General features: G+C 43.9%; 1 protein-coding gene across 1 annotated transcript in view; it reads right to left on the bottom strand.

The window, feature by feature from the left end:
- itpr2 (inositol 1,4,5-trisphosphate receptor, type 2) overlaps positions 1 to 25,025 on the bottom strand; it is a 55,763-nt gene that overhangs the window by 10,590 nt on the left and 20,148 nt on the right. The window contains exons 24-51 of the mRNA XM_085779571.1: positions 24,569 to 24,626; positions 24,310 to 24,475; positions 23,820 to 23,987; positions 23,280 to 23,366; positions 23,056 to 23,181; positions 22,801 to 22,923; positions 22,385 to 22,585; positions 21,851 to 22,102; positions 21,575 to 21,700; positions 21,235 to 21,363; positions 20,820 to 20,940; positions 20,400 to 20,581; positions 20,145 to 20,287; positions 19,441 to 19,549; positions 8,963 to 9,083; positions 8,484 to 8,671; positions 8,162 to 8,342; positions 7,116 to 7,369; positions 6,810 to 7,010; positions 6,588 to 6,698; positions 6,246 to 6,341; positions 5,998 to 6,117; positions 4,536 to 4,670; positions 4,252 to 4,444; positions 3,947 to 4,072; positions 1,981 to 2,156; positions 1,716 to 1,880; positions 1,413 to 1,596 (exon numbers count right to left, since the gene is read on the bottom strand). Of these exons, the coding sequence (XP_085635697.1) occupies positions 1,413 to 1,596; positions 1,716 to 1,880; positions 1,981 to 2,156; positions 3,947 to 4,072; positions 4,252 to 4,444; positions 4,536 to 4,670; positions 5,998 to 6,117; positions 6,246 to 6,341; positions 6,588 to 6,698; positions 6,810 to 7,010; positions 7,116 to 7,369; positions 8,162 to 8,342; positions 8,484 to 8,671; positions 8,963 to 9,083; positions 19,441 to 19,549; positions 20,145 to 20,287; positions 20,400 to 20,581; positions 20,820 to 20,940; positions 21,235 to 21,363; positions 21,575 to 21,700; positions 21,851 to 22,102; positions 22,385 to 22,585; positions 22,801 to 22,923; positions 23,056 to 23,181; positions 23,280 to 23,366; positions 23,820 to 23,987; positions 24,310 to 24,475; positions 24,569 to 24,626 (4,242 nt within the window). The remainder of the gene's footprint in view (positions 1 to 1,412; positions 1,597 to 1,715; positions 1,881 to 1,980; positions 2,157 to 3,946; positions 4,073 to 4,251; positions 4,445 to 4,535; positions 4,671 to 5,997; positions 6,118 to 6,245; positions 6,342 to 6,587; positions 6,699 to 6,809; positions 7,011 to 7,115; positions 7,370 to 8,161; positions 8,343 to 8,483; positions 8,672 to 8,962; positions 9,084 to 19,440; positions 19,550 to 20,144; positions 20,288 to 20,399; positions 20,582 to 20,819; positions 20,941 to 21,234; positions 21,364 to 21,574; positions 21,701 to 21,850; positions 22,103 to 22,384; positions 22,586 to 22,800; positions 22,924 to 23,055; positions 23,182 to 23,279; positions 23,367 to 23,819; positions 23,988 to 24,309; positions 24,476 to 24,568; positions 24,627 to 25,025) is intronic.

Here is a 25,025-nt window from a genome sequence, read left to right as displayed (position 1 = left end):
TGCACACCGGCAACACCGTGAGCAGCAGAGGAGCTGTACCCGAATGTGATCAGCTCAGGGAGACAGGCAGAGGGAGACGTGCACACACAGGCCACGCTGCCGCCAAAATGCCTTTCCTCCCTGATGGGCTGGAGGTCAGAGGGCAGGGCAGGAAATCAAGAGGCAGGGGAAGAGGAAGAGGAAGAGGAAGAAGAGTTGTGGGGATAAGAGGGCTGAGGTAAGGCACAGAGGTCGCAGGCCTGAGGCAGCAGCAGCAGCACGGACAGGGCGCTCCTCAGCCCTGATGGAGCTCCTCTTGTGTCTCAGCTCACCCCTGAGCTAACAGCCAGACAGGCGTGAGCCCAGCTGGTTACATAACCCACCACTGCTCCGCTGCGTCTGCTGTGCTCTCTATTCAGCAAAACACAGGATGGCGCGGCCACCAGGTTATGCAACAGGTGCACATGTGCTAGCAGGTTGTCTTCCTGACCGCCGGAGCGCTGTGCCGGAGCTCATTAACACACCCACACTCTCCACAGTGTTTTCAAAACATGTGCCCGAGTATGTACATATACAGTGTACTGTACAGAGTGTAGTCTACACAATTTTTTCATTTAAAGACTCTGCATATGCAAACACTGATTTTACCATTTTTATTTAGAATTCTTTTATATTTAAGGAAGGAAAATTGAGTTGTTCTGGTGATTCATTCAGAAACAAAGGGTTTTAGCTCCAGAGTTGCTGTCCAAAATATTAAGAGGTTTGATTTATGTAGCCGCCAACTGCTCAGTCTGGCCGTCTGTATCAGTTACTGTTTTCTTTTTCTTTTTGAGGCTTTTATTTTTCAACTTTTTATAACAAGCTGGAGGCCATACAATCTCTGTGCTATTGATAAGTTTAGAGCTGAATGAGAAGGACTGACATGACTGTTGAAGAGAGCAGCTTCGGGACATGTTTTCAGCAGCAGAGCAGCCACAGCACTGCAATAGGATCTTCAGTTTCTTGGACACCTGGGATGAACAGTGATTACCGTTACATCTTGTGGATGTATGGATTTCGTTTTATTTTGGTGTTTCCTGTTGACCTTGTCGCTTGTCCTTCTCGGTTGATCACCTGATCGACACACCTGGCCGAGTCTATTTCAGCCAGCCCCTTTGTTCTCTCTCTCTCCTCTGCTGCAGCAACACTTGAGACGCAAGGTATCTCTTTTCCTTTTCAGCACCATTCATTCATTTTCAATTAACTCTCATGCAGTAAACTTACCTCTGGTTTTGTGTCCCTTATTACGTTCAGTGTTTGGGTTAGCCGTAGCATAAGTAAAAACTATTATTTTGCCACAAAAAGCGTAAAGGTAAACCTAAGGCTACATGTACTTTATGTTAATGATGTACAGTAATGATTAAGAGTGTTTTAATAATTTGAGAAGTTCAGACCTGGTGCAGGAAGGCGGTCCACTTCCATGCGGAAATCATCCTTGAGGAAAAGGAAGCCGATGATGGAGAAGAAGTAGACAAGAAAGATGGCGAGAACGGCTGTCAGAATAATGGAGCGGCCGTTCCTCGTCACGCTCTTTATCACGTTGAGCAGCGTCTCCTCTCTGATCACCAGGTCAAAAAGCTGTGAAAGTTCAATGTCATTGAGTTGTCAATTAATCAATTTATTTATTCATTTATTCTTGATGTGCCAATCAATCTGTCTCAATGTAACGGAAAGTGAAACATTTGGAGGTCTGTTACCAAAAAGCTGTAGAAGAACTCGTGCACAAAGAGCCCCAGGACGCAGATGATGGCGTAGCCCAAATGGTAGATGAAGAGCATGTCCATCACAACAGCTTTGTAGCCTCGAGTGAACGTCCCCTGGTTGCCCACAAAACTTACAAGAAAGACTAACTTGTTGAACAGCTGAAAGAGAAGAAAACAAGACTCAGGAATAAATATGTATAAGGAGGCAAGAACAAGACATATCCCTCTACAACACGGAGTTAAATCTTCTTTTACTCACATTGACAGTACCGAGCAACAACAGAGCAGGGCCGAGGCCCATAGTGTAGATGGCACGTAGAATAAGGGAGACCAGGAAGAACAGGATGCCCCACGGTTTGGGTAAAACAGGGAGTAACGCAGTGGAGACCCCCAGCGCCACCCACAGGGAGATATTCCAGAACGAGGACAAGGTGCCTGGGAAGAAGAGTAAAACATCAATCAAGGAAGCACATCTCAGCGCTCTGTACCATTGTGGCGTTGATCTTTATTAATTAATTATTCACCTGAGCTAAGAGCTTAACTTGGCCCAACACAGACAGAGGCTACACTTTAAAATGTCAAACAGCGGTCTGCAGGGGCCGCCACTTTAATCAAAACAGTCGTCTCTTCATTAGCTCACACTGTAGACCACGAAACTGAAGCTCAGGATGACTTAGGAAATTGAAATGTTTTGATGATTTATTGATTGTTAAAAAGAGACTTGTTAGTGTTGTCATCACTTACCAAAAAAAGAAAAAACACCAATTTTTACCATTTGATCACTCTGTGACACACCAACAAATCTCATTTTGCTCACATCTGTGTAAGGTCTTTAAAGCCCCTTGGTATAAGATTGACACAGCCGGTAATTAGATTCAAATTACAAAACTTGAACTCAATCTTGAAACACTACAGAACTGTATATGTCATGTATAGAACCAGAAGGAGAGTAGGAAAGCAACCTGTACCAGTCTCAATGTACAGTATCAATAATATATATACCATACATACAGTATATATTATCTGGATCTGCAGCAAATTGTACAAACTCACGGATCTCACCACTACAAATATGTCAGATTATTTATATGAAGATTCACATGTTTCCCCGATAAATTGATTTAAAAATTTTTTTAAAAATCTGGACCCACTTCTTTAACTGAGTGGACACCAAAATTCAATGGGTTCATTGGTGCAGTGCAAACTGGTTGAACACTTTTCTCTAGAGTAAAGATGATTACAGTCAAAGTTGTTGTCCACCCTCGACAGGTACAATTAGGGATTGAGGGAGATTTCAGTGACGTACTTTTTGTTGAGAGCTACACTCGTGGGTGAAAGGTTTTGGAGCACCTCCATTTTCCAGCTGAAGGGTTTGTGAGTCATCAACAAAAGTTGGGGTACCAAAGGGCCTTTTTTAAAAACATTTTTTTATTTTTTTTACTTCCATTGCTGCAGCAAAAGCTCTAAATGAACCAGCATCTTAATCTCCTCTCCTTCAAAATTTACATGATTTTTCAGGTGTTGAGTCTTGGGTGTTGATGAGCTAAACTATTCACCAGTGTGGAAGCATAACAATCAGTGTATTTCTGTTTTAATTATTAAATGTGAACACAATTAGTTTGGGCAATGGGCCAAGCCATAAGGACTGTAGACATGGGCCTGTACAATATTAATTCTTTGATTAATTTGAACAGTCCTTTTATTAAGTTTGTTAGAAAATAAAATAGCAAGAGTTGTTAATGAAACTGCTGCAAAGCTTCAGTGGAGGTAATGGCTTTTTAATAGTGGGGTGTAGGTGACTGGTTGTTGTCTGTCTAACGACACATGTAGGGACTGGACTTTATAGGTTTTATTTGGAGGGGAGGGTTTCTGTGAAGTTTATGATGCTGAATGAAGCACGTATCAGTTTGTCTCCATATTGATGTATTGGCTATTAGACAGTAAATTAATCTAATTTTAATTAGGCGGCTAAACAATTTTGATGAAGTATTACATTTCACCCACAGGCCACCTAATTTAATCTCTAAGCCCATCTATCAGTGTGACAAGTAAAAAAAAAAAAAAACAGCTAGTCTCATAAGAGAAAGCTACAGCTCCACCTACAATGAACTGCTACCCGCTGCAGCCTCACCACATGACCAGGAAATGCTTCACCTGTGCTCTTGTCAATAAATTACATCATGTGTGTCATTAGTAGCAGAAAAAAAAAAAAAATCAGCTCTCACCTTCATCTCCATCATCACCAAATGGATAGAAAACAGCAACAGCGATGTTGAGCAGGCAGGCCAGGTAGAAGGAGATGCTCCCCCAAAGAGAGATGTGGCGTGAGAACCAAAATATAACCTTATTTTCTGCAAAAACAAAACAGGAGGTTTACAGTTAGTACAAATACATAACAACTTAACACACACAGTGCCAACCACCGCAGGCTGTGGATGATGATGATGATTTACCATCCTGCAGCTTTTGCTTCTGCTGCCTGCCACTATCATTATTTTCCAAGCCCTGGATTCAGAAAGTAAAGACTTACTGCGGATCTTCTTCTGCCACCTCATCTCATTGTAGAGGTTGTCAAACTGCTGGAAGAAGTCGTTAACCTTGCTGCCCTGGTCGTCTCTCTCCGTGGTGGTGAACACACGCCCCATGGACTCCGCGGTGAGGTACTCGCAGATGTTAGGAACCGGGAACACTATCTGCTCCATGCTGCGGTCGTGACGCACAATCTGCCAAATAGATATACCCAGTGTGTCCTCGTTGCCGGTTGGTGGAGATTGGAGGAAAAGTTTTGGAAACTGAAAGGATAAAAAGGTTTACCTCTATCTGAGCTGTGTGGTTGGCATAGTAATGAAGAGAGTCGTCCTTTTCACTGTCGGGGTCCACCCCTGACCCCGCTCCCAGCCCTGAACCCGGCCTCAGGCTCTGCTGCAAGATCTTGTTGTGTCGAGCCAGCTAGGATCCGAAGAAGAAAAAAATATTTATTTCAATATGAACATACAAGGAACTTAAAATCATAAGGGAGAAGTGGATAGTTGACTCAAAATAGTAATATGATTTCAGTATTGTTAATAAGAATGACCCCTGGAGGAAATTCTAATTTCATCCTGCCTATGATTCCTCAGTTTAATCACAACCTGTTGCAACACAAAGACACATCAAACCACATGAGAGCAAAAACAAAAAAACTGAGAACTGAGTTCTTTGAGAGTTTAGTATATGATTCAGGACAACAAGGTAAAGTCACCTTCTGCATATTGCCATTAGCGGTCGATGTATGCAATTCTTTTAGATAACAATAGATACAGCCAACTGGGAAGGATGTTGATTTCATACTTCTTTCACTCTGTCTTTCTTCTGACTTCTCTTCTCTGTAGTTGATCAAAGTTTACCTTAAATGTTTGCCAAATTAAATCAGAGACAACACAGCCAAAATGATGTCAACACATGTTGCAGTTGAATTGTAGTTTGAGATTTGACAAATATAAAGGTTTTGTAATTCTGTCCTGTAAATCCTCAAATGTAAAATCCCTGTTGTTTATCATTCACTCCTTTTTTTACTTGCTCACAATTTATTTCCCATTTCACTTACCATTTACGGTCAATATCTTCATAAAAATACGTGATAAGTCAAGTCTAAGGTCAAGTTTGTGAGTCATTAGTAGATGTGTGTGTGTGTGTGTGTGTGTGTGAGTGTGTTACTTTGAGGTCAAAAAGAAATCAACAATGGGACGGTCTAAAAATCATTCCCTTTGTCATGATGAAACTAGTCTGGTTGTTTGGACAAAAATACCCTGTCTGACACTTGGCTGTAAAGAAGCAGAAGTGAAAAAGCCGCTAGACTCGCTCCGCTCTCTCCAAATGACATAAACAATAGAGGAAGGCAGAGACACACAAGATGCGCACACATTAACAACACAACTGCTTTCTCAATACACCCGTCTCATTTCATCACCGCTGGTAAACCACATTTGTTTAGTAGTATAGTGGCTAACTGCCTCAGTGAACACTCACAGTCTACCTGTCTGCAGACACAGTGCTGCCTCCTGAAAACTAATTTAAGCACACTGGCAGAGAGCGGTTCACAGAAGAGCAGTCTTCCATAGTTTAGCACAGACGACACACTCTAATAGGAGCACGCATGTAGACGCATGCACACCCACACACACAAACAAGCTGCTGTAGTAGAGGGCCCTGGGGTGAGCAGAAGGTCAGGCAGACAGACAGGAAATGCAGGAATGCCTCAGTCACAGACAAAAACAAGCACAGGCATTTTCATTACCTGGTGGGCCAGGATGTAAATGTTGTGTCCAACGTCTTTGGGTTTAATCTGGTCTGCAACACTGTCCTCGTCCTCCTCACTCTCCAGACCCTGAGCGTAGGCCTCCTTCATCACATCAACCTGAAGTACAAAAAGTTATGAAAAGTTACTGCTCTGTAGATTGCGGCCAAATGAAAACCGAATTAACATGATGTAATAATAATATAATCTGGATAAATGCTTACACACACACATATCGAGACACTTACCAGTTCAGTTGGTCTCATCTTGTACAGGATCTTCTCCGCGTTCTCGCTGTCATGGCGGCTCTCCATGATAGCCAGTAGGAGCTTGGAAGCATTGTTCTGCAACAAAAGGCTCCACTAATGAGCTCTGACAACAGCACAAGTAGCTCAGGAAATAAGGATTTGACGGCTACAGTTTCACGCCACCTAAAAGTAGTAATTTGATTAATTTAAAGGGTTCTAAGATTGAAAACTACTGCAGTTAAACTGGATAATGAGGCTGATCATAAGTATAGTAATGGCTGTTAATGGCTGTGTGTCATAGTGATTGGCCTCTTGGGGCTCTCAAGGAAACCGGCTGCTTACCTTGAGCTGCAGCACCAGGTCCAGGCGATGCTTACCCAGGGGGTTGATGGAGTTGACTATCAGTGCTATAATAATGTCAATCCCATTTGACTCATGCTTGGCTATACAACTCTGGAAGATTAAGAGGGCATAGTTTGAGTAAAAGCAGAGGAAAAGACAGCTCATGCATGGTAAGTTATCTCATTAACTATCCAATAAATTAACTTTGAGTACTTCTCCTACCTGGTTTTCATGGCAGGGTCCCTGACAGTACTCTGTTATGGTTTCCAGGGTTTGGCGAACCAGGTCCACATTACTCTCATTGATATAAAGGCCCAGCAGCCCGAGGCCTCCAGTGGTGCTTCCACAAATGCAGTCCAAGAACTGAAGAGTCTCACACACCAAGTTGTAGTTTGTCTTATTGTTCTGGTTGCGTAGAAAGTTCTGTATTCACGGGAGAAAAACAGACGTCAATCTGCAGTCAGCTTACCAGAGGCTTCAAGGTTTTTTTTTTTTTTTTAACTCTCAATCATTAAAAGGTGTCAGTACCTGCAGGTCTGAATTGTGGTTTTCACAGAGCAGCTGCAGGTAGCGTAAGATGGGTTTCATGATGGTGATGGCCGGGCTCATTTGAGTTTCCTCTACGGCCTCCTCAGCCCCAACGATCTCACTGTTCTGGCCAAGACCCTCAAGGTCCGGGTCCAGCTCCTTCCTGAAGGCGCAGAAGGCCTTCGAGGTCACAGAAGAGGCCTCCTTCAGCTGCCCTCGCATCTCCTCCCTCATATGAAGCCCTGAGTCTTTCCCTACGGCGCAGCATGCAGGGAGACATAAAGAAGCAAGTCAATTAATCAATTCCTGGACAGTGGAGTAACATTTGGCAGAGGATGGGCCTCAGCAGATGGATTTTAACAAGTACGCCTGAATCATGCAGAACCATTTTGCCAGTAATGATCAATGTCAGCATGGCCTGTGACACTCTAAATGTATTAAAAACTGAAATTCAGACACCCTGCTTTGACGAGGGGGCAAATATTGAGTGGGGTTCTGTAGCATGAAAGCATTCAATCTTGATACAATGGTCTTTTGATAGGCTTGTGATGTGGGCCGTCACATGGCCTCTGACATGTGACTGCAGGAGTTGGGAACAACAGTCTGCACGGAGGTCAGCGGAGCAACAACGATCATTTTGGATTTATCCACAACTATTGTTTAAAGTCAAGGCCACGCTGAATTTGAGGACCACACGTACTGTAGAGGCATTAAAGATTTCCAGGTTTATATTTGAGCCGGGTTTGTGGCTTTTCACTCACTCCAGGGCCTGTTTCTGTGGAAATGCTGTTTTTCTGTGCTGAAGACATGACCTCTGTGACTCAGTCTGTTGCTTTTAAATGCTCGTGCTAGGTACCTTTGACATCATTATCCAGTGGGTTAACTTTAAATAAACCTCACTCACTTACTTTCACCTTCATTTTGACACAGTGGTTTGCTGCATGTTCCAGACAGAGTAAAGCAAAAAAAAAAAAAGGAGCCAGGCAGGGTGTGCTGGGTATAATTTCAGCACTTACAGGTTTCAATGCATCACTAGTTGACTTTACCTTTTTTGAACCTGATGCCACTGAGGTCACCGTCATCGTCCCTTTTTCTGCAGCTGAGCTCAAACATGTTGACGGACACGGTGGCTCGAATCTCTAGCTGAGCCGAACGCATGCGGTCGTAGAAAACCTTGAAGTACCTCTCGGACTTCTTCTGCTTGTACAGTTGTGAGTAGAAGGAGTTCTGAGAGGGAAGCAGAGAGGTGATGAGTGGAAATCTAAATATGAATCTGTGAATATGTGCGTCTGTGTGCTGGGTTGTGTCCTTAAATGTGGAAATAAAAAAATAATAATAATAAAAAATGTGGGTGTCTGTGTCACCCACCTGTATCTGTGTGTTTCCACCCTGAAGAAGGGCAATGCCCAACAGGATGCTCTCCTCAAACACCCGGTCATTCTTGGTATTGACTATGAGGTCAATCACCAGCTCTGTTGTCCCAACGTTGTCCAGGAGACACTGGATTTCCACAATGCTGCTGCCCGGTTTGTCAGACTCCAGCATGGGAGAACCTCCTGCAGAAATATTAACATCCACTATAATTGTGTACTGCACACACATTCCTGCAGAAATTACTGATCTGTTTTGATTCTAATGACAATATTCTGCAACTGTTTGGACAGAAATACTGTATATATATTTATATGGTGCTTTAAATGTGGCTAAAACGTTTCCTAAAGTCTGCCAGCGACTGTCAAACAGCACTTCTCCTAAGAAGCACAGTGCTGTCATGTTAGCTGCTGTTGTTTCCTCTGCAGTGAGTAGTTATTGCGGCGTCTACTGGGTTTATTTGGGGTTCTCAGTACCTCCGGATGACGGCTTGACAAAGCCGCCAGATGAGCTGCTTCCACTCCCAAGCTCTGACTTGGAGAGAAGCTTTTGATTTCCAAAGTAGCGAGTGAGGAGAATCTTTCTTAACTCGTTTCCCTGTGGAGACAGAAATCATAATGTTAAATCCATATCACGGTCTGAGAGAGTACCAGACTATAACTAGGAAATTCACATTTTACCACATTAGAAAAAGCTGGATTTTTGTGAGAAATAATCATAAAGATATCACCAAAATGAAGGACACATTAACAAATGTCCCCTACGAGAGAATATTTGTGGTGAAGTTGAGGCGTATTCACTGGCACGAATCCACCTCATCATCCCTTAAGAGGGCTGAGATTTCATCTGCTACCTAGAGGGAACGATCACTGTCCTCTGATGATGTCTTTCCTCCTTGATCAGAGCGAGGACTTGTAGAATGACAATGTTCTTATCAACAGAGAAATTGGAGCCTGAAAAATAGTGTGGTCCGATGACTTTGTCCTAACAGTTCATATGAGAGATTTTCAGCTGGAAGCCCAGACAGGGAAAAAGGCAATCAAAAAGATACAAAGTGGTTATATTTGGTTATAGTGGTTATATTTAGGTTCGTTATAATTAGTGCTGGTGCCTGAAATCTTGGATACTGACATTTTCGTTATTCTGTCTTGAAAATGAGACCACAATACAGAACTTAATTCATGTTGTCCTATTTTAAACTTTTTTGGACCAGACAAGGCATCTCATGATTTGAAACCTAATAACTACACAAACCACTACACTACCATCTTGTGCCACTTTCTGTCAATTAAAACACACACATTTCTGTCTTTAGGTCCACCTTATTTGGGGCAGCCTCACCTGCATTCATTCTTTTGATTGTGGACAATTACACACAGTGAGTGGACAAAGAAAAAATGGGGAAATTAAAAATTAATCTTACTTCTTGTAAAAATACACCAAAAAAAGGACAAAGAAATGATGAGACTGAGTGTAGTATTTTTGTATGTGATTAGGTTGCAGGAAACACTGCATCACAAGACTACTGTGCTTTTACAACACGTGTATTTTTAAAGGCTGCGTTTTGTCTCTTGTGACATTTGACGCAGATGAGTGGAAATGAGATGAGAGGATTCATGGAGATAATCTCCCTGCAACGGTTGTGTAATCAAAGTGCGAGAGTGATTGACAGGTGGCTGACTTATATTGTGCTTGTCTCCACATACATTTTTTTTCCCTTTTTTTTACAATACCAACAGGAGAGGAGCAATGAATGGAAAGTGATTGGGAACGTATGGACACTAGGTGGTCAGCATCAGTTTCCATGGCGACATGACGACTCAAAATGGCCTTGTTAGTATTGATCAACCGAGTGGCAGGATGAATAGATGGATACACAGGCTGTTTGAAGGGTGAAGCAAAGGGATGAATGGGCCGTAGGGAGCCACCTGTGGTTTCCGTGGAAACGTGTTAGTGGGGCGATCAGTCTTTGCCCGAGATGCTGGACAGGTGGTGGACAACGTAACGGAAACACCTGAGAGAACGACAGCAGTTCAACTAACTGTAATTAATCATTTTTAGACAGTGGGTTGTGGTGTTATGGAGCAAATTGGTGCTGAAGCAATAAGACGATTAATCAACTGGGTAATCACCAAAAAGTTTATCACCAAGAATTTTAATAGGTAATTAACAATTTGAAAAAATACCAAGCAAAAACCTGAAGAGTTTGCTCCAGCTCCACAAATGTCAGGATTGGCAGTTTCTAATGTCTTCATGGATTTATCTCAACTTGCGACGGGCAGACTGTTTTATCAATAATAAAAACTGATCCTCTCAGTTAATGAATGTGTTCTGTGTGTGGTATACATTGTCATAAGCTCTGAGTCTTTATCACACTACATAATGTAGCAGTGTTTGTCACTGATGCACCAGGCAGCGATTGTCTGGCCCCTTTGTCCCACTGCAAGTTCCCTTAATGTGATTGTCACACCTCTGCTAAAGCTGACGCATGCGGCTGATTGGTATTCAGCTTAATGTGACTCATTTGTGTAGCTGCCTTTTGTAAGTGTTGTTGAAGAGTATAGTTGTTGCTTATGATGCTTGTTTGTGGTGCATTGCAAACATCCCCATAACTCTAATGTGGTTTTCAACACTGAGAATGATTTATCAAAAAAGGAGCCGGTCACTATTGACAGGTTGTTTTCACAGCATCCTTTAAAAAAAAAACTAAAAAAAAACATCAATATTTTCAGACAAACGAGACTCCTCCATTCCTCAGCATGAAGGTGGCCGAGGCTCGGTCCAGCCGGAGAGCCTTTAAACTAAGTGCACCAAAGAGCAGAGATGTGGAGGAGCACGTGTAGCTGATGCTCCCTGTGTCAGTAAACACTCCATCTCATCTGCAGTCAGCGGAGACGCTTGTCTGCCTGCACTGTCTGGCTGAGCTGTCTCACAAACACACACACACACAGATATATACACACACACACACTTCTTGAACTGAAGGTGAGGATCCATTGAGCCAGCCTCTCTCGTTTCCACACAGCAATGCACAAACACACACACACACACACACTCGGTGTAACTACAAAGTCAGCAGTCCGCACTACACTCTATAAGGCAGTGCATCCCAGTGGGCGCTCTTTGACTGATTGCAGATTGAATCATGTTTGACTTAACATTTCCCCTTTTCTGACAGAGGACGTGTTGGTTTTGCACTACTCTCAAACACCAATGAAAGAAAGGTTGTGGTGGGAAGTCGAACGGGGGTGGGGGGGGTGAGTTTGGGAGGAGGGGGTGGGGGGTGGGGTGGGGTGGGGGTGACAGGTTTTAGCGCTTGTTCGCCTCCCCTCTGGGCAATGCAGTCTGCTGGCTAGGTCTGCAGAGAGGAGAGAGGAGAGAGGAGAGGGGAGGCGAGGGGAGGCAGGGTGGCTGTAGAGAAGAGTCAGCCCAGCCTGACTCATCTGCTTGCTGCTGCATTGACAAGAAAAACTCCAGTCAGGTGATGTAAGAGCCACGAGAAAGAGAGATAGAAATAGAGGTAGAAGAACTGACACAAGTAAGAGGAGGAGGAGGAGGAGGAGGAGAATAGGAGGAGGAGAATAGGAGGAGGGGGGGCAAACAAAACCTAGCAAGGAGCAGACAGTCTTGGTGTTTTAAAATGTGCACCGGCACGCCACACTGCGGCTCTGGTGTCCAAGCTGGAGATGAGCTGCCGATCCCCACCTCCGGCTTCCTCGCACCTCCTCTCCTCCTCCTCCTCCTCCTCCTCCCCTCCCTCCTGCATTACCCCCACCTCCCCCCTCGCAGCTCTGCTGTCTGCAGGTCTCTCTCTCTCTCTGTAGCTCTGGAGAGATGCATGGAGAAGAGAGACAAAGACACAGCGCTGCCCTATGCTTCTTTAGGTGGTCTGAACACTCACACAGGCAGCGGAGGGCAGCACCAGCTGTGAACCAAGACAGACGGTGCCAGGAACAGGCGGGGGAGGTTTGAGCCGCTTGGGTCAGACAAGGTCGATTACAGCAGAGACTCCAGCCACAGAGGAGGAGAACGTTACCCAAACAAGGCTCAGATTTGAGGGGGGGGGGCGCTTTACATTCTGAGTACCGTTTGCCGTCATTATCGTGTGATATTAAAAACTTTTGAGCCTGAAACTCAAACAGATCACGTGCAGTATAAAAGCATGTGATACATGTTATTTATAAAGACTGTGTGTTTGGAGCTGGAGGGAAAATAAAGTGGGATCCTTCGGTAATGTGATACATATCCATTTCACTGTTTGCAAGGTTTTCTTATCAGGGCAGTCATTTCATCTTGTATTCATTCTCAGGAGAAAACAGTCAGATTATCCTGCTGTTTTTGTGCAAACACAAAGAGTATATGGAGTGAGAGAGAGAAGACAATGACACTCGGGTCATATCATTGTGCTGAAGTTTACATTCTTCAGTTTCAGTGATTTTTTTTAGGCAGATTCCAGTACCAGGAGATCTCTTGATTCCTCCTCTAGTTTTACTGCCGACAGCTTAAGAAGAACTTTGAGACAACTTTCAGACATTCATATTAGAAAATGAAACAGTAACAGCTTTACTTTATGGGTCCGCAATTTCCAAATAATTTCCTAGAGGAGTTTTGAAGATTTATGGAAATGTGTCATCTGATACCAATCATAGAAAACTGAGGGAAAAATATCTGAGACAGTTATTACCTCTATGTGTTCACCTGTGTTTGTTCTGTTTGTTTATTTGTCACTGAGAAACTACCAAACCAATTTGCACTGAACATTGTGGAGGAATGGAGAATTAGTCAGTCTATTGGGACAGCCTATTAAATCACGGGGGCAGATCCAAATCATTCACTGTGAATTAGATTTTTTTTCCTCGGATGTCCGGATACAGATAAGATTTCTAGAATTATAATCAAACACTGGGTCGTGACGTCTTTGACTGATGACCAAAAGATTTCTAGATCCTGGACCTGTGAGCTGTGTGTAAACAGAGGCTGGAATCAGTATTACAAGCTGCTATTGCTAATTACAGTGTGAAATTGCCAAGGTATTTAACATTGGGTTGTGCTATGTTAGGTGATGCTGTTCAGTGAAGTTAGGTTCAAACAGACAGAACTGTGTCTGCTTCATCTCTGCCCCTCTTAAACTCTCTTCCCTTCTGTAGGATATGAGATGTTTCCTGAACACGGGAACAAAACTCTACCGTGATGCATGCATCTGATGACCTTTCTCAGGAGACACACATGTGCAGATACACACATCACATGCTGCCATTTACAATGTTTTCAGGGCTGCAATTCCACAGCACATAAAATGCTTTTACCCAACAAGCAAGCACATCAGCAAAACAAATTAAGCCCACATGTGAGAGCAATTGGTGAGACTGGTTCATGGAAATACAAGACCAGCAGCGTAAACAAGCATTCAGCAAAAGGCCAGCTGTTAGCTGGCGGGTTCACAGTGGAAGCATGCTTAACACTGTTAAGCACTGATTGTGTTTGTTAGGAGGATGACTGTGATGTAGATAGGCTGACTGACGAGGTAAAAGTCAGGTCCGCTCCTTTCATCTGATTCACTGCACGTTTGGACAAAATAAGAGAAACACCTGACAATACCCCTGCAGTAAATGATGTTGTTCTGAGGGCTTGGTGTACTGTATGTCCATGTGAGTGGTGGGGCTACACGGATGGAAATGTCAGTCAGTCAGTTAGTTAGTCTGTCATTTAGGGCAGGACTGATTTATCTCAACAATTATTTGATGGATATCTAAAACATAATATCCATCTGACTTGAGCGATCCCCTGGGTTTTCATCTTGCACCAACAACAGGTCAATCTTGTGAACATCTCCCGGATGGATTGGCAATCATTTATCCAAATGACTTGGTATCTACTCCGCCCTCGCTCCTATGTGAACTGGGATTGGCTCCAGCACCATGCAACCCTGCACGGATAGGCAGCACAGACAATGGACGGACAGAAGGATGGATGGACTTGGTGTCTACTGGAAAATGGGATTCACATTTTTGGTTTTCTGTTAAATGCCTCAAATTGAATGGGTTGCCATGCTTTGCATATGAGCAAATCATATATAGCTAAATATAACAAATCATCCTTTCATATGGTGAATCATCAGACTAAAATGTTCAAACTAGCATTTAAATTAAAGCACCTAGGTACAGCTTCACAGAGCCATTAGGGTTCATTTGCAGTGATGTTTCATGATGAAGTTTTGTTTTTTTTTGTCTATGTTTATGAGCATCTCGTGACAACCATAATGAGACTTTTCCCTTTGCCACATTACCTAATTTTGTGACGGATGCATCAACAATTCAGTCTATCATAATTAAATAATCAACGTGAGAGTACATAAACTAATACGGATCTACTTGAATAGAGGCACGATCACAGCCGCATGATCACATACTGTATCCCCCCTTACAGGGATCTTCCATGAGAACACAACAGCCAGCTAATAACCTAGACAGTTGATGCACCAAGTACAAACATTTCAAAACCATGCAGGGTGGCAAAGGGAAAGGTTTCCTCCCATGATGATGACTAAAAAAGGCCCTTAGCAGGATATTTGCTTAATAGCTCTGCAAACCACAGCCCAGCAGTGTCAACAAAGATCAAGCAGTATGAACTGTACCAAAGTGCTGACTTACTTTGGGGCCATTGTATTGTTTTCTAAGGTGTTTCCTGCTCTCTGCATTAACTAAACCCAAAGCTAAAAGCAACCAGAACAAACAAGTTACAATTGACACAATTCATCCTGCTGCCTGTCATGTGGCTCCCTGAGGACCGTAGACCTAACTCACATGCAATCGGATCCAAGCAACACAGTGTCTAAAAAACACCGTTTGCAATGACATCTAATCTCATTCATCACGGTCCTGCATTTTAACAAGTTAAATCCTTCTTCTACGTCTCAAAGCTAAAGAAACTGCAGCAGCAGACACCGCGCTCCTGGTCCGAGGGCATTTCTACACAGACTTCGTATGCCCGGCCAGGGAAAGACCAGACAGACAAACATGTGCTAATCCTTCATCGCTATGGAAACCAAAACATAATACTCAACTAACAGACACCTGACTGAAGGATCGAGAAAATTGAGGGCAAGAGGGAGGGAAGATAACCTCAGCATGAGCTCTGGTCGCAAAGCAACCATGATCGATGGATTTCTTTTATTTTTTTTTATTGTTGAATAAAAACGTCAAACTCTGACAACAACTCAAATGGGTTATTTATTTATTTATTATTATGCTACTAACTAAATGACTTGACCCAGCATGCCAGACTCCAGCTAAAGGTCAAAGCATTCGAGGTATCCATGAGCTCAGCCGCTCTCCGCCTGTCTGACCTGCTCCCAGTGGTTGAATCTCAGCCATGTTGCCCTGCTCTCCACAGCAGACAGATAAACAGGGAAAACCCTGCAGGATGAGCTCACACAGGGACAGCCAGCGTGGCACTGCATGCCTGGGAGTGTGTGTACGTGTGTGTGTGTGTGTGTGCATGCCCGACTGAGGCTTTCCGTCTACATGCGTGCATGTGATGCGCTTAGCATCAAGAGAGTGGTAATCTGTAAATCTGCTTTGCCTTGGGCAGGTGGTGTGAAACTTGGCAAGCAAGAAAGGAAGAGACGACGAGAGGGACTGGAAGGGAGAGACAGGCGGACATATAGACGGACAGTGTGAATGACAGGGATGAGTGCGAAAGCCAGTGAGGGAAGAGAAGAGTGTCAGCGTGATTTATATTACATAACTGGCTTTTCCAGTCATCTGTAAACAAGACGACATGCTTACGTATAGACATGACAGTGCATAACACACGTATATGCATGTGCTCACAGAAATAACTAAAATACAGACTTGAAAAAACAACAACATCGAATTTCGTCTCAAATTGCCATTGTGTTAGTAATATGGACCAATTCTGATGAAAAACCACCAATGAGCTGATCCAACCAAAACACAAGCCTCTTATATCTTAGTCCCTCGAATAGAGCTCCACTGTTGTCCAAAAAGTGTTAAAAAGATAAATAAGCCACACAGCTGCACGGACTGTCATGTTCCTTCACTACAGTCAACTTGGACACTGTTGTTTCTTCTGGGTGAGTCCAGCACATACCGGGCCCTAAACACTCAAAAGCATCAAATGTTATAATTCTACAAGAAATACTCTACAACAAATGCTATATTTATTCCATGAGTAAAGATTATAGTGCCCAGCTGTTTATTAAAATTTATTTTAAAACATTTGTGGCTCAGGAAGTCAGTCATTCGATTGCCGGCTCCTTTTTGATAAATGCACTTTTTGAAGTGTCCTTGGGTAAGATACTGAACCTGTATTGCCCCCTTTGTAACATCAGAGTGTGAGCGCCCTGTATGGTGTAGAAATAGTGTTGTATGAGTGTGTGTGTGTGTGTGTGTGTGTGTGTGTGTGTGTGTGTGTGTGTGTGAAGCACTTTGACTGCTATATATATGCAGTCCATTTACTGTACATCCTCTCTTGCAACATTTGGCTTACATAGTAGCTGAGCACCAGCAGAAGGATAAACTGAAATTGGTCTTTATGGGATTTTTTGACAACATGAAAAGTATAGCATGTCAACTTTATCCTTCAAAAGAACAAAGTGCATGAGATGAGATAAAAAATAAAAAATTCAAACTAAATGTCTATGATGGTATTTTATGCTAATTTCCTTAAACGTAATATATGAATACAGTCTCAGAATACTCAGAGTCAGCATGCATCAAACAACCTTTAAAGTCTTTTTTTTTTTCTTCAACTAAAAACCCGTCCTCACCCAAGACATCTTGAGGGCAAGTGGGAGCACAAACATTTATAAAGCCTCCCTTATCTGACAGCCAGAACAAGTGAAGTGCAGAAGTAAAAAGCTAACACATCTCTCTACAGTGTACAGTGGCTGCTGCAACCCAACCAGCACCCCGGGCATGACCCAGGCAAACAGAGAGCAGGGCCCGGGTGGGACTCGAGGGGAGAGGTAGAGAAAATACTTCAGGTCCCCAGACACAGACAGTATGCGAAAGAGAGGCACCGAGTGGACAGGAGAGTGAGAGTAAGGAAGGAAGGAAGTAGGGAGAGAGGGAGGGAGGCGGGGAGGGAGGGAGGGAGGCAGAACGTGATGGTCCACGTGACGCTGGCTCAGCCACTGCAGGCTGTTACGTAAGCGCACCCCCTGCCCTGTCTCCTCATGGACTGAGCAGACTCTGCTTCTCTCCAATCCCTCACCCTGCAGCCGCTGCCCACTTTTTTTTTTCCCTTGCACTCACATGGCTCCTCACATGGCTGCCTCGCTCCCTCCCTTCCCTCCCTCCCTCCCTTCCCTTCCTCTCCCTCCGTCTCTTTCTCTCACTCTCCTCCACCCACCAATTGCACCCCAGGGGAGCCACCAACCTCTGCTGCCGTTGCTGTCACTCTGTCTCTCTCTCCTTCTGTTTTTGTCTGGCTGCCTCTCCCTCTCTCATTATTTCCATCAATCGTTTTCTCTCTCTCTCTCTCTCTCTCTCCCTCCCTCCCTCCCTCCCTCCCTCTCTCTCTCTCTCCTGTGCAGTGAGGCTGCAGCTCCACGCTCAGGGCTACGGGGATATGACAAAGAGAGGCCACAAATACATGCTTGAGCACACTCACGCACACCTACACAAACTGACATTTCACATATCGTTACCGCACTGTCTGGCTTCTCGAATGCGCCAAGCCGCTTTTAAAAAGTGACTGTTTTTTTTTTTTTTTCTTCCCTTTGAGTTTCTCTGATCTTCTTCCACACAACTGTTGAATCATTTGCCTTTCGAAAAAACATCTTGGCTGACTGACACAAGATGCAAACACAAATAGGGAAAACAACACTCCGACTCCTCAAGCAGCTGTAAGTTGTCAGTGGCTGGCTTGTAATGTATTGAGATGGTCTTGACAGGATTACAACAAACAAAAAAAACGGCCTTTAATGGGACGGCATCGCAGCCAAAAACAATCATGTCTGCATGAAGTCCATGCACAACGTCCGAGCCGAGGACAGTGACACACAGGCTCCCTCACAGTTTACTTCAGACAACGTTGAGTGCAGTAAATTGAGCTCCGCGCAAAGTCAAACAAGGAAACAAGGAACGGTTCTTTCTTCTGACTGAGATTTTCTCGTGGCGGCGGGAGCAGCACTTTTTGTGTTGAGTGAAGTGCACAGCGTCACCTCCTCTCACCACGCAGCTGGAACGAGCTCTGCTAAAACCCTCTGAAGGTGATTACAGAGTAGACCGGACTTTTTTTTTGTTTGTTCTCTTTTGTGTTGCACCCCTCTGCTGCTGTGCACCTCAAGTCTCCTCTACCAACTCTTGTCATTCACTTTCCAGGTCTCTGTCTGAAAAGGGTGTGTGTGTGTGTGGTGGGGGGGGGGGGGGGGGGGGGGGATTTGCAGTGGGAGACAGGCTCCTGCACCCCCACCTTGCTGCAGTATTGATTTGTTTGTTCGGCGCTTGTCCCCCCCCACCAATCCTCTACCCCCTCTGCCCCCCCCCCCCTTCGTTCCTCCTCCTCCTCCTCCATCCCCTACTCCCCCCACCCCACCGCCCTATTCTCCGTCTCAGTGTGAGTGTGTCCTCAAGTGCCTCCCTGCCTTATGTAACACAGAAAGGCCCACAGCATACTGATGAAGGGGAGTCTGGGCTCTGGGCCGACAGACCTGGGAGAAAACAAGGACTGCACTGCACTGCTGATAGGAGCACAGCTCTGCTGGCACACGAAGACAGGGCTAAATCCACCGCAAACTTCTCACTGATTTCACCTCATTAATGTGTTTTTATGTAACACTGTGAGTTGGAGAGACTAACAGGGATTTTCTTGCAGAATCCTGATTTATTTTTTTTACTTCTAACAGTGACAAATTATTTAATGAAGCCTTGTTTCAGTGTCATTGCTGCTCCTCGCCCCACCTAACCAAGTGGAGTGAAGTACTCACAGAGTCCTGACAGGATTCCTTCTTGTCCAGCATCTCTCTGAGAGTCTGCAGGATCTTGATACACAGCTTCTCCTCCTTGTCCATAAGCTTCTTGGTGTGTTTGATCAGCCTGGCAGAGAGACAAGAAGCGCTCCATCATTAACCGTGGTGTCTGGATAATGCACACACTGGCGGCTCACAAGTAAAAACAAAACAACATTTTATTGATCGGCATCAGCAAAGGTTAAAAATTCTCCTTTTCTGGTCTACAGGGAGGTCAGACAGCTGCAGCAGAGAAACAGCACCCCTGGAGGTTTGATCATGCATCTAACTGTTTTTTAAGATACAGTACAGTATCTATTACCAGTTTGAGTTCTCTATTGAACAAAGATGTTGGAATTTATTGTTTTCTTTACACATTAACAAGTGTTTAGCCTTTTCACATATATTTTTTTGTAGCTCTATTCACTTTCAGCTCTTTTCCCCAACCGCCTTGACCTACATAATAAGTATAACAGTGATAGTAATTGGTAGAAATTCATCATTGGTTTTGCTTAATTTTAGATTTTCCATACCGCCAAAAACTGACTTAACATTTTTTTTGTTTATATTTAACACGCATCAAATAAAGATCAGCATATATCAAAGAATATCTACCTACCCGTCTATTTATCTGTCTATCTATCTGTTCCTTGTTTTATACACAGTTATGGACAGAGACTCACTTGGACATGAAGGCTCCGCTCTCACAGCGAATCCGAGCAGCCTCTGGAAACAGCAGCTCAGGGCTGTGAAGAACATCCACCAGCACAGAAAATTCTGCCTGAACCTTTGGACTGAACTGCTCCTCCAGACAGGACACAACACCCTGTAGACACACACAAAAACAAAGTTGCTGGATATATTGATACTGCTAAAGCCCTAATAAATCAACTTTGAGGCTCCTGTTCATATAAAACTTTATCCATCTGTCTGCGCACCTGCAACTTCTCAATGATGTTCTTGTAGTCAGGGCCACCCAGGGGCTCCTTGCGTGGCCGTGTCCGGGCGGAGATCCTCCAGTCCTTGGCTGCCCGCTGCACCATGTTACTGTGGACCTTGAGAGACAATGTGTTGACCTGACTGTCCAGGTCCACTGGGATGGCTATGGCCCGGGCCTTAGCTGGGGGAGAACATGAGGAGTAATTTAGTTTACCCTGGCACATAACATCAACCTAACTCCAGATCCTACAGAGCTTCATTCCTACACTTAGGCATGGATATGTGAAGAAGTGAAATTAAACTATTCTCTGAGTAGTAAAATACATTTACTATTGTATTTATTACATCATTACAGACTTTAGGAGTATTAAAATGCCTCTTTCTCCCACAAGGATGGACAGCAGAGTAGCTGCACTCACCCACGTCAGCCAGTGTTTTGATACAGCTCTCTATATTAGCCTTCTGAGCCGAGTTGATCCAGGTGCAGTTGTAGATCCTGAAAGACGACTGGAGCAGCTTGATGAAGACGGACTGGTTCGTCTGTGAAATGAGACGGCAGAGCAGGGGATATTGTTTTTTCCTGTTTAGTTTTTTTTTGGTATAACTACAACAGAGAAAGACTTCTGCATAAAACACCTCAAGCAGCCTCTCTATGTACAAATATCTGTAAAGACACAACACAGTCCCAGGTGAAGGTGCAGTGAAGGAGGCAGTCTGCTATAATTTTTTTAATGTTAAGTATCTAAAAGTTGGCAAAGGATTTGGATATGCCCATGAATGAGCCTCGCTCTGCAGGCACATTTCACCTGCCTGTCAGGTGGTGGAAAACAGTACCTGCAGGTTGGAGTGGTTGACAGAGAAAGGGGAACTGAAGAAACCCTTGACAATGGCCATCACTGTCTCTGTCACATACTTCTCCAAAGGCAGATCTGCGTGGTTACGGTCTGTGGTCGTGTTACACACCTGAAATGCAAAAAAATTAAACATAAGATCATTTCTGAAAGCGCAAACCCACATGTCACATCTCTATCATTTTCTCTGCACATGCAGTAGGTGAATAGATTTAGTTTGAACGTAAGGCCTTGTGTGTCTTGACACATACTGCACATTGCCTCATTAGAAAAGGATCAGGCATATATACGGTACATGACCTTTCAATCTGACAGAGACTTACACTGGACATGTCCACTAGGAAGTTGTCAAATAGCTTCCAGATATGGTTGGAGGTGTAGATCTCCTTCATCTCCACTTCTGTGTCCACATAGCAGTGGTTCACAAAGTTTACATAAGCAGTTTTCACCTGAGGCATAAAAAAAAAGAAATATGATGCTTGTTCACTTTCAGATATTAGATACATCTTTAAATTGTATCAAAGAAACAAGTCAGGAAAGCTTGGGATTCATCTCTACCATATAACTCAAACTATATCATTATTTTCTAACAAGACTACCTCTGGTATACAGTTGACGTCAGTGACAACTTTGACTATGTCATCCAGTGGCAGCAGAGAGTTGCATTTCAGCTCTGTGTAGACGTTCTTGCCCTCAGTGCAGGCCGCCAGCAGCTCCACCAGCGTGTTGTGATAGGCCAGAGCTCCGTCTTCATCCGTCCGCTCCCGCTCAGAGGCCATCATCTGCAGCAACACTTGAAACGAAGAGCGGTCGTTGTAGAATATGAGCACGTCCTCTCCCCCGTTCACCAGCTGGACACCCAAACACAACATAAATATTTCTCAATGTAGCACATGGGCAACATCAGAATGGGCTGCATATTTCAAGCTTTGAATTTTACTACTCGATGAAGAATCTTGATTAACTGTATAATTTAATGCAGTAAAATCTTTCTGCAACTAAATGCCATGCATAATTTAGGAAGATTTTCCATAAATAATACATAAGACAATATTTTTTCCTTCCGTTTCTTTTAACCTTATCCAAACCATTACCTACACCCATGCTGTGTGGGATTAAAGAAATGATCTCACCTCTGTCATGACTTTGTCCTGGCATTTTTTCACATACTTCCCATCAGCTTTGACAATGGTCTGCAGGAACTTGAGGTACTGAACGTGTCTCCCATGTGTTTCAATGCAGTGGACAAAGTGATGAACCACACGGTCACTGATCTCATTGCACAGCTGGTAATTGTTCATGAAGATGTGACGCATTGTCTCAGCTTCCAGCAGCTGGGGGGGAAAAAAACGAAGCCATGATTCAGTCTTCAGTCTTTGACAGTGAACATTGTTACACAAACAGAATATTGATTCAGTTTGGTACTGGAAAATAAGAAATAGAAAACTGTTCATGCGTATACAACAAAACAGGACATCGCATTTATGGAGGACGTCCCTGAGAGTAATGCATGTCAACAAGGGACAAGTAGGAATTCATATCAACATACCCCTGGAGTGAGGAAGAGGTTAAGGTGTTTATGTAGCAGAACTTGGTTTTGAGGATTTCCTCTGCAGAAATTCTGCAGGAACGTATGTGCCAGGGTCATGATTTCATTCATCTTCTCGTCGCTCTGTGCAAAGGCAGAACCAAACAATGAATGTAAAAACAACTGGAAAAAAAAGTTAGGCAGACAGGTGCAAAGATCTCATGCTGACATCGAGTGGGGTGAGCCGCTCAGTTGTCTGCTGTGGTTGTAACTCACCGTCTCGTAGGGGATCTGCAGCAGGTCCAGCACCACGGTGTGGGCCCCCATGTTCTTCAGCAGCCTCTGCTGCTGCACACGACTCTTCTTGCTGGGAAAGCACAGCTTACTAAGCCGCAGTAGGATCTGCAGATGACACACACACAATGGTTTCACACATACACGACAGCAGGAAAAAAAGACTACGAACAAAAATTACCTGGGAATAAAGACATGGGTCTCACCTCTTTGACAATGTTATAGTTGTTTGCCTTGTTGCTGTCAATCTGAGGTTTATTATCACCATCCTGCACCGGGCTCAGGACAACCTCCTGGTAAACACATGTATGTGTAACATAAATGAAGAGGAAACATCTGACGTTCACCCACAAAAAGGTTTATCTTTGGCACAAAACAACCTCATTATCCTGTCTAATTACTGGGCATTTGCAACAGTGAGATGGGGAAAATGCACTCTGCTGATCCTAACAACACAAACAATACAAGTAAGAAAGGTTTTAACAACAAAACAGGTAACAGGCTGACACACATTATTATTCATTATGCCTGAGTAGTGCAAAGCCCTAACAAAACAGTTTGTACCGTTTCCTTTCCACCAACTTTGATTAACGACAACAACAAACAAAGGAGCCCTTCACCGTGCAGCTGAATGACTGACGGGATGTTACAGAAACTTCCTGCAGAGCTCCAAATGTCACACTTAGAATCTGAAATGTGAAACTTTGCTTTTAGATGTTGGATACCATTGAATGATGGTACAGCACCTCCATGTTCTGTTCTTTGCCCTGTCTGACCCCCAGGTCTTCACTGCTGTAGACTCCACTCTTCTCCACCCACAGCTCTGACTTCTCGACCGTCAGGCGCAGCTGGTCCAGGTCTGTTTTGATCTGCTTGTAGTTCTCCACATCCTGCTCCGACACGAGCAGCTGGACCTGGAAAACAAACAGAAACAGATACCGGATGACAAACAAACCAGACACAGAGATAATAAAAGAAATAATGTGTGCGAGAGCAAATCTCTGCCAAGAAATCTCAGTGCAACACTCTGGGAGAGTCGGTGCGTTGTTAAAACGGGAGCTGGTGCGGCTCTAGATTTCAGCTGAGGAAGCTCTCTGCTGCTCGGCCCTTTGGAGAGCCCACCCAATCCAAAAATTATTTCATGACAGAAATCACTTAACTCAGGAAGTGCCAAATGCCACATTCTGTCGGCTTTCCAAGTATCAAAATGCTCGAGTGTGCTTGCTATATCCCCACCTGTTTGAAGGCCTGCAGCACTTCAGCTCTCTGGCTGAAGTGTTTGAAGATGAGTTGCAGCGAGCCAGAGACCAGCGGGGGGTAATCTTGCATGATGAGGTGGATCAGAACCCTCAGAAAAGTCCGACCTCCCTCATCGTCCAGTTCCACTGCACTTAACTCTGAGCTGAAATCACACACATGCACACACACAGAATCCTTTGGTGAGTGCACAAGGGTGTGTTTAAACACTACTGTCTACAAACAGAAATTTACCCACCTTCCTGCAAACATGCTCTCTGCTTTGGCTGCGATCTCGTCTATGTCTGGTTCAGATGCTAAGGAGGCAAAATAGTCAGAAACAGCAGATTAATTGAGGAGGCAAGAATGTAAAAGAATGACTCAGCATTTACATTAAGGCTACGTTCGCACCGCAAGCCTTAATGCTCAATTCAGATTTTTTACTCAGATCCGATTTTTTGTTTGGCTGTTCACATTACCATCTAAAATGTGGCCTATATCAGATCCCAGTGTGAACAGTTTGCGGTTCTGAACTGACCCGCATGCGCAAAAGAACAATAACAGAACATAGAGGGAATGAGTATTTTCACTTTTATTTCGAAATGTCTGTGAAATGGAAGCTGGAAAATGTCTGAGCAGCTGCTGAGGAGGAAAAGAGTGAAGAAAAAGAGCCAAACTCTGTGTTTTAGTTTCAGTTACCATTACTTTAGTTTGTA

Source organism: Trachurus japonicus, chromosome 6 (assembly GCF_045865225.1).
Source record: "Trachurus japonicus isolate A0001 chromosome 6, Traja_1.0".
Lineage (NCBI taxonomy): Eukaryota > Metazoa > Chordata > Actinopteri > Carangiformes > Carangidae > Trachurus > Trachurus japonicus.
This window is presented reverse-complemented; position numbering and strand designations above follow the sequence as displayed.